This window comes from Limulus polyphemus, unplaced genomic scaffold, assembly GCF_000517525.1.
Source record: "Limulus polyphemus unplaced genomic scaffold, Limulus_polyphemus-2.1.2 Scaffold1930, whole genome shotgun sequence".
Lineage (NCBI taxonomy): Eukaryota > Metazoa > Arthropoda > Merostomata > Xiphosura > Limulidae > Limulus > Limulus polyphemus.
Window position 1 is genome coordinate 22,777 of NW_013667540.1, and position 9,993 is coordinate 32,769.

The 9,993-nt window shown below is 34.2% G+C and overlaps 1 protein-coding gene across 4 annotated transcripts in view; it reads right to left on the minus strand.

Annotated features, from left to right (window-relative positions):
• LOC106465396 (SWI/SNF-related matrix-associated actin-dependent regulator of chromatin subfamily E member 1-like) overlaps window positions 1-9,337 on the minus strand; it is a 25,818-nt gene extending 16,481 nt beyond the window's left edge. Inside the window, exon 1 of one of the 4 annotated variants that reach the window (XR_001291202.2) lies at window positions 9,056-9,316. Coding sequence is in view for 2 of the 4 variants with exons in the window: in XM_022393287.1 (XP_022248995.1) it covers window positions 9,056-9,087 (32 nt within the window). In the remaining 2 variants the exon portion in view is untranslated. Of the gene's footprint in view, window positions 1-9,055 lie in introns of all 4 variants that reach the window. The other 3 variants (XR_002611961.1, XM_022393287.1, XM_022393288.1) reach the window with 3 other exon arrangements.
• Window positions 9,338-9,993: the final 656 nt, after the last annotated feature.

The window sequence follows — 9,993 nt, forward strand, 5'->3', positions numbered from 1 at the left end:
CTGTCCATCCATTCATTTCTGCTAAGAGCTCAAATTGTGCTCTATATGCTCCCCACAGTGCCTTCCCATCGAATTCCTGTGGCTTCAAAAGTCATTGGCCTTTCACACAGGTCGAATGTCATGATGCAAAACTCATACCAGCCATCTCTCGTGCTAGAGGCAGTCTTGGGTCTGCTTTCGTCATCCAGTTCAAAGTTTCAGTATCTATATGTCAGATCTAAAGTAATGAAACAAAAGCCACTTCTAGTGCATTCAGACATACATCTATTCGTAGTTATGGAAAGGTGTTGTCGTGAGTTACTATGCATTCACTAGTGTAAAATCAATAAAAAACGGGTTTTACATTCATTCTTTCTGACAATTACTAATGAAGACGACCAAGCATGCTAAAAGTCCTGTCCTTTAATTTCTACTGTACTTCAGCACTGGAAACCTCCTTAGTGCTCCAAAGATGTCTGCACAACTATTGTTTACCTCATTCCTTATGAGGTCAGTTGATGTAATCACAAAGTAACCATCTGAGCTTCAATAGTATAAATTAATATATTTTGTGTATATCACTAAATTTGTCAGGCTTTTAGTGAACATTACAAGTCTTTTTTTACACTAAAATCAGATATTTAATTAAGTGTTTTTCTGCTCTGAGTGCAAAGTGATTTTTATGTTCATATTTAAAATACTTTTCTTCATCTGAAAATTTTCAAATTTCATTTGTGTAACCTCTAAAACTTTCATAAATGAATATGAAAAGTTTTTTGTTTTATCTGTTATTTCCTCTTCCTTAACACTATACGAACTCAGTTGCTTTGATTGACCTGGTAACCTCCATAAAAAATATGAAATAATTCTTTCCTTTTTGAATGACTGCAGATTACAACAGAAAACCACAACTGTTTGTCTTAAATAGCTTAAGACTTGTAACAGTTTACATATGTTTGCTGTTTGTCAATGAAATTTGCCCTCATGTGGCCCAGCGGTATGTCTACGGACTTACAACGCTAGAAACCGGGTTTCAATACCCGTGGTGGGCAGAGCACAGATAGCCTATTGTGTAGCTTTGTGCATAATTCCAAACAAACAAAAAAAACCAATGAAATTTAAGCCTACTTTTTAAAATAATGATTGTATAGTACACTAAATCATTTTTATTTACTTAAACAATGCACCTAATAATACAGAATAATAACATGCACAAAGCCAACAATGTCTTATAACTACTATAATTTAACTGGCTTTCTAACTAAGACAAGAGCATCATAAATTAATTCCCTTTACTGCTCAAACTGAATACCACAATATAAATTTTCAAACTATATTATAAAAAGTAATTTATGTTAAATTTCATAATTCAAGGAGGAGTGATAAATAAATTAGAGAAGAGGGAAGATCTAGAAAACAAAGTCAAAATCCTCATACCACGGGAGATCGAGGATTTATTTAAATATTTTCTTATAAAATTAGAAATGAAAACTTATATATTATTAAAAGTTGATTTATTGAATTTGTTTTGATGACAAGTTTATTCGTATACATTAATAATATAGTAGTTTAATTAACTATTGAATGTAAATCTGTAAAGGGTCATGACATATGCACTTTGTTGTGAGATAGCGATTTCTACATTTATTTTGTTATGGTTTTGTTTAGTTCAATTACGAATTTTTAGTTATAATAAAGTGCTAACTCACCTTCTATCTAAGGCACATTGATTTTGAGTATGTATATACTATAAATTGACAAAAACGTCTCAGAGCAATGACATACAGATATTATTGTTGTGAACGGTTATGTCGATTTATGGCAATAGCTAGTCAAACAAGATGTAACCTTGTGGTCCAATCACTAAATAAAAAGCCCTCCTTGATCTTGAAAACGAGTTAATTCACAAGATATAGTTAAAAAGAATTATTGCTAATTATTGCTTGATATTGAAAAGTGATTTAATTTTGAAACATTGTGTTATTCTTAGGTGAATTAGGTTTTTTATTCTTTTGGTTCTTTTTCTAATTCCTTTCATATTTATTGAAATTGATAACATTGATATTTATGTTTTATTGTTTATTTCGATTCATACCTTATCCTGGCGAGACAAGAGTTTACTAATTGTTTTTTTGGAAGTGGTAAAATTTGTATTCCAGCTATTTGGAAGTTTTTTATTTCTGTTGTTATATTTAATAAATTATTTTTGCTTGACACTATTTGTAGTGGTGTTTTGTTTAATTCATTACACTGTAGCTAGAGGGTTAATCAGTCTGTGATGTTGTGAGAATGTAGTTCAACCCAATCAGTCATCCAGATCGATAAATGCACTGGCATATTCTGCCAACAAATCACTGAGTTGGTGCTGCTGTGTTAATTGTAGACTATCTGCGCAATCCTCATCTAACAATCTTAGGTGGGTTGGTATCCACGTATCTGTTTTTGGATGCAGTGTGAACAATTCTAACATTACCACTAGCATTGGTTAGTTTCCACTTTACTTACCACACCAATGGCCATTCCAGTGTATAGCTGGGTGATTGATCGGTGATCCATAATTGTAGAACAACATCAGAACTTTATCCACTCTCAGATAGATAACTGTTTGAGCTATTGCCTGACAGGAAACTGCTTATTTCATGCATGAGCTCAATAACACATTACATAACTACACACACCAACACACTAGAAGTTGTTTCTAATAAACTGTGGAACAGCACTTGTATACATTTGGTACTGTGAGTTCCTATCCCACTTGTGACATACACTTGGATCCAATAGTTGATATTAGATAACACTACCATTGAACATCAATTCACCAGTTGTACAACAAGACTGAACAATCAGCTCTACAGTGCATTTATTCAAAGAATGCCAGTACTAGAAGCAAGATCTGTGACAGCTACCTTTGGTTTGTCAATGGACTTTCCTAAACACAGGAAAGATTGGGATAGCTCTGCCTGTTGAGTACCATTATGAATGCATCACAATGCTGGGATGTGTGGATGGTTGGCTACCTCTGGGTTTGAACCAAGTACAACATAGCTGCCTAGGTAGGATGGTCTGTCTGAGGTGAAATCACTGCAACTGCTGCTACAGGCTTTTTCTATACTGTAATTGACTCAAAATTCTACTTTATATCACATTGTCAAAGAAACTGATTCAGTAAGGACGAGAAGGTCTCTCAAACTCAGGTGATAATGCTTCATATTTTTAGTCCTTCCAGAAATCTGCCTACAAGGCCATCCTCGTGATGTGCTGAGGCTATTGCACTGTAAGCTTTACCTTGTAAGTGGTCTAGCTTTTAGTTGTACCTTCTTCTAAACTTTGAATTCAACCTGGTAGATTTTGCTCTGTTATTACTGTTCCAATCCTAAAGTTTCTCCTCATCCAAAGGCTAAATGAAGTTTAGGGTTGGACCAGGTATTGAACAGCTGTTCTGGAGTCTAGCCATTCCAAGCAGTCACATATCTTAAACACCTTAAGAAAGAGTCAAAGTCTTCCTTTGCTGTGCCTCTAAACTGGTGGTGTGATCTTTTTTGAGTTTTCTGGTACCTTGTGACTGTGATGTCTTTGATATGGTAGGAGGTCTCAGGGGCCCTGACAAGCTAACTAAGACAAACCACCTTGACAAACTCTATTTCATGCTTCCCTCACACCAAGGTCAATTCTCAGGGGAAGAGTCCAACTGACTGACTTGGGTGCATCAGAAATCAGCAGCTCTCCATTCTGAGTCATACATTCCAAGGTGCTCAAGGTGAGAGTCCTTCACAACACTGTTCAGGAGAGGATTCTCCAAAACTTGATTACTCTTTCAGACGACCTTCTATCCCTCCGAGTAATAAGTTTCTGAAAATGCTATATCTCTAACTAGAAGTCTTTTTAAACTTAATAACACAAGAGTTCAAGTAAAAAGTACTACAAACTTCAGGAGCTATTAATACACTCCACATAATAAGAGATTTTTTTTCAAGATATAAATTACAAAGTGTAACCAAAATTCTTATTCAACTGAGTTGATGCAAAATGAAATAATGAGACTGGACAATAGTAATACACAGAATGAACAATCTTGACTAATACACCTAAAACAAAAAACAGTGTGTGTGTATTTGCAGAGCACTTACTTTAGACGATTGCTCTATCTGACTTTTCTCAGCTAACAGCAAATTCTAGAGTAGACTGACTAGTTGAAGGAAAAAGACTCACTAACTGCCAGGTTACTTAGTTCCCAAGAAATGTTGCATTTACCCAAAGTAGTATGTGCAGTCATAACCTCTAGATATACTTGAACAACTAGTGAAGGACACGGTTATTGACATTCTTATACAATGTTGTATTAAGCAATGTTTTCCTCGGGTAGTAATAGAAACTAAGGTAACTTGAAACAAGATCAGTTTAATGGGTTTCTCAATAAATGTGTTATGTGAAAACTGCATATATTTAGAACAAATAAATTTAGAATAAATATTAGAATATTACAAGATAAAAATATGTAGTATTTTCATATACCATAGAACTTCAGCTGTTCTAACTCAGGAATAACTACTTGGGAACCATGTAAATCATTGTTTCTAGTTTTTGGTTTATCATAGTTTTGACCAGGATTTTGAGTTAAGCTCTTTAAAGATATATTGAAATATATTTATAAGCATTGCACATTATGAAGCATTTTATTTGATTCTTTGTTATTTTTAAAACGTTTATCAAATTCATTCAGGTTAATCACAACCACAAAATCACACAATGATTTTACTATTTTCAGCCTCACTTTGTTATATTTGCACAGGGCATCACAACTATGGTATTTTCAGGTTAGACAATTTCCCAACAAGTATCAGATAATTAGATTCACTAATAACAGCCGATTCGATCAGTAAGCAGAGGGAATAGCTTGTGTTTGATAACTTGACTGGGCTTCTTTCATTAAGTGTGAAATAATCAGACTTCATATATCACACTTTCTTCCCTTCTCTGTTTCGAGCTTTACATCAAGCTAACATTTCAGCTTAACTTTAAAACCAATAACCTTTAAACTTGCAACAGAGCCAAGAAACTTGTTAACTTTTCTTTGATCCTAAGAACATGCAACATGAACTATACTAGTCCTTTAATAATTATTTGCATAAAACTATAAAAATGTAAAACCTTTTAACACAGACTTACATTTAACTACACTTTGCCTTTTAACTGCAACGTTAAGACTAAAATTCATAAAATACAAAACACTACATCAAACAAAGGCAGGCCTTTTGACTGAGTTTATAAACATCACCATCAAAAATCTTTAATAAAGAAATACATTAACACTCTTTAACATAGACAAGTATATATTCTACTCTTTAACGATGATAAAAGCATGAAATACCCTTTAACAAAGAAAAAATAATGCACAAGTATATAGAAGTAAAAAAGAAAAGGAATAATCAAAATGAAGAGCTACTCTGTTCACTTTAGGAATGGACAGACTAACAAAAGCTAAAAGAAAAAACAATAGAAACCCTTTTATATGAATTTTAACAATGATGATAAATTATTTCATTTCAACACTATGCCATACAAAATAAACAAAAAAAGAATGATTTTAAGAAAGCTATTCTGTCTCTGCTTTCATGTTATAATATCAAAGAAAACACCAAAATGATACATTGTTATGTATAAAAAGATAAATCCCCTGTCTAAATTAGTGCCAAAACTGCATTTAAATACAAGTGATAAAAATAATAAAGCAATTTTTAAGGTGATTAATTAATATCAAATTAAACACTTCAACAATGAAAACCTTTAAATATATAAAATAAAACACAACATAAAATAAAAATACTCTTCATCAATGAAAATGAAAAAGAATACAAAAATATAATAGCAAATCTAGCTACTTCTCATTCACACACACTCATGAGTGTGAAAGAGCAGCAATGCGTTACCTCTATATACAGTGAAAAAACAAAAAGTTTAAATAGATTAAAAAACTCTTAAATCCCTTTTCTTTCACATACACACACTCACATGCATGAAAAAGCCAGGGTTTTGCAATACAAACAACAAATGAAATACACATATACACAATATACATTAAACAAGTTGCAATAATTTAAATTTATATATATAATTATAATATATATGCTCACCCCAGAAAGTGATCAAGGTTTCACTTTTATCACCTTAACTCTGTTGTCATTGTCTTCCAATTAGTGGCAATGGATACCTAAGGTCTTTGCAAGGTTCTGCTTAGCTTTGACTAGTCTGATTGCAGGTGCCAGACCCCTTCCTCAAACTTAAACAGAGGAGTGACCCTTTGCCTCAGCCAACCTCCTTCCTGATTATAGATAACTATGGCCTCTGTCCACTCAGCTGCCATCACCTGGCAATGGTGCTTGAACCATATAATCTGTTATAATGTTGGCTGGTTTGTGAACACATTAGGTGGCCTGACATGGAGTTCTACTCTCGGCTTTTTCTGGGTTTTCTCCCATGGTCACTTTATTGGTGATGACTTAGTATTATGGCTGTATATGTCCTATGCAACAGTTTTGTTAGCAGTGTCAGAGCTAAGGCTCCATCATTGATGACAGCAACTTTGGATAAGCCATCTGGCTCTTCTACACTGCTGTCACCTAGGTCTTGCTAGAACCTGACCACTCCATCTTCTGAAAAATTGGATGCCTCTCTCTTTGGAATGTAGTGGACTCATCAAATATGTTAGCACATCTGTTGTCACCTCCTCGTAGACGTGCTACATTTTATGATGGGAGATGTCACCAGGCCTTGACACTCCTCATTTTTAACCTCCTTGGCCAAAGTCAATAGTGGTATTCACTCCAGCTGTTGAGTAGCTTACAGGTTTGACTTTTCCATTTGTGATGATGTTGAGTCCAAGGACCTGATGATGGAGGCCTCTATGGGCTTCCCAGTGGTATCATGGTCTTCATCAGTTGTTGTAAGCAGCTTAGCCCTACCATACAAAAGCACCAATATGTTGACCAATTCAGTGAGCTGTCATGGGCTCACTAAAGATAATATTCAGTTCAAAACTTTCTGTCTTCAAAATGAGTTCACATGCTGTAGATTGCATTGGGCATCCTGGAGTACTTGAAAGGGTTCATAGGTAAAGCTGGAATACATGGTAAAACAGTATGATAACTGCAGCTACACACAGGAAAGGGCAGGGTAATCATTGACTAGTTGATGAAAGAGAGACTGGCCAAACTTGACTTCAAATACTGAAACTCCAGATCCAAATCCAAGGTTTACTGAACTGTAATGGGTCAAAGTTTCAGCCAAATGTGTAGTTTAATGGGGTCATAACTTGTGGTTATGACTTTGCATCACTTATTGGTCAAGTGACACGTCTAAAGGCTTAACATGTACTCATGTTCAACATCACCTGTAGAATGTGTGTCCAGAGAACCTGAAAAATTTATCTTCCTGATCTTCCCCACGTTTCTACTTAACTAGCTACATTGTGGCCATGATGCCCTCTGTTGTCCCTAACAGACAATGGGAACACACACTCCAACCCAGCTTCATTCCTAGCCTACCATTTAGTTGTCACATAGACAGCACTTGATTCCAGGATTGGTTCCAGCAGGTAGTAATAGGTTCCTATAGAATCAGGGTGACTTGGGTGAGGAGATGCTACCCTCGACTTTGACCATTAGCCCTTGACACAAATGACAAGGTTCTGCCACATGGGTGGTATACCTTCTGCTTCCTTATTACACTTACAGCTTGCTTTCATGCTTCAACACTTTACATCATAATGAAACAACATTACGAAAATACTCAGCACAACTGGCTGAAAATATTCTTATCACAATAAAATAACATACTAAGTATATCATGTGTATATATTTGTTACGATATCTAAGCAATTTACTAATGATACACGAGTCGGTAAAACTGAAATATTATTTTAATAGTATTAATGAAAACAACAAGCTAACTGCATTTTACAATCATACTTTCCAATTCAATTATTACAGTTAACCTCATATTCATCAATTCTTAACATCCAGATCAAATCCTCCATGCCCTCTTTGTCGACTTCTTGTTTGTTTTAATTTTCTTAGAAAAAACAGTTATGAAGGACTCCACGTAATATTTCTACAGTTTATGGCCACACATGGGTATTGTTTACATAGGTACTAAGGAGAAAATGCGTGCTTCACACATGAAACTTTTTGTTGTTGTGGTATTTGAATCTATAAAGTTTATAACATGTAAATGCAGTATTATGTGTTTAGATTAATTACAGATATTAAGTGACCTGCCTAGTCTACTGTTACAACAGCGGAAGTTGCGTGATGCGCTGAAGTTTCTGGAAGGATAATGAATTATCGGGGAGGCCCAAGTTTGTTTGAGGCAGCCTCTTTTTTAGTATATAAGCCTGGTGATAAAAACCAGCGCGATTAAAGAGATAGATAATTGAGTCAAGCAAGCAGTAGGCACCATAAGTAAAGTTTGTGAATCACTGTCATTTATAGCGTGTGTTATAAAGGTTGTTAAGTTTAAAGTGATTGTGGAAATTTTATGTATTACGAAGTTGTATCGAGAAAGAATAAACTAGTTTTAATTAAGAAAGGACTTGTATCGCTAAAGTTCCTTGGAAAGAATTTATACCAGAAATTAACTAACGAGCAGAAACGTAACACTACTCACATATGAGGTTAGGCACATAGTAATTTCAGTTACTACAAGGGTAAACCTAAGTGGGTTAAATCTGTTCCATAACACGTGATTCCCATAAAACACCTCTAGTACAAAAGACACTTTGAGCCAAATGGTCTGATAAAAAATTACAAACTGATTGACTTATCTAGTAGGAGACACCAGATCTAAAACACTTTCAAAATCTGGGTATCAGGGGTAAATATTAAAACTCAGTGATATTGCTCCCAGACCCCTACTCACCAAAGTGACAGTGATGGTACACTAAGTGCCTATAAACAAATGAAGAAATTCACTCACAATACCTTTAAACAAACACTACTGTTTGAGATGGGGCTCTAAGGGATAACAAATCCATTCTTCAGATACATGTTCTTTTAGAATGCATACCACTATTTACACTCACCCCTTCCTTACAAATATGGTGACGTCGTCCATACTTCCCTCCTCCTAATTTCAATTTTGCATAGTTTGATAGTTTAAAAAGCTTGCCACACACATATGATGATGTCATCAGTACTTCTCTACTCCTAATTTAATTTTTATATAGTTTAATGATCTTTAATTCATAATGTTAGAAAAACACATAGGTTCAAGAAGCCTTGATAGAAATGAATAAAAAAACCATAACCCGAGCACTTTTGAAAGATGAACCTTTCCTTCTTCAGGGGTAAAATGGGAATGGTGGTGTAATGGAATGAGTGATATATATAAAGGGAGTTTAGTGACGTCATAATGATCATAGATTTTTCCACGAAATGTTTAGTCTATTTCTCTATGTACTGTTGTATGTGAAAAGGCATTAGGGATATTTTACTTTAGAAATGGCTAAATATATGTATATTTAAAACTATAATTATGTGTTTAAGTAAAATAAAAGTGACACTTGGAGACTGATTGAAAAAGATATGTTATACTAATCAATTTATAAAAACAGGTATGTCAGATTTTGAAAGTATATATATATATATTAGTTATTCTTTTTGTCAATTGTCAAAATGAATGGCTTTTACTTATATTTCTTAATAGTACAAATATATATATTATATTGTTGTTGAGCTTAGGATTCCTCTACAGCAGGTGTCTGTAACTTGTTAGCGATAAATTCAACGACGAATAAACAGCACACATTTTACTTGTTTTCAAATAATATATATATATTACAGGCATATCATAAACACTATTTGTATATAGTTCTATTCTTCTTGTCAAAAGTCCACTTAGACCTATTCAGTTACTTTAGAATTTCAGTTGACAAGTTGAATTATCTTCTCTATATGACCATAGTACTACTAGTATTGTGTGTGATTCACTTACAGTTTATGGCTCAAGTTACCGTAATTC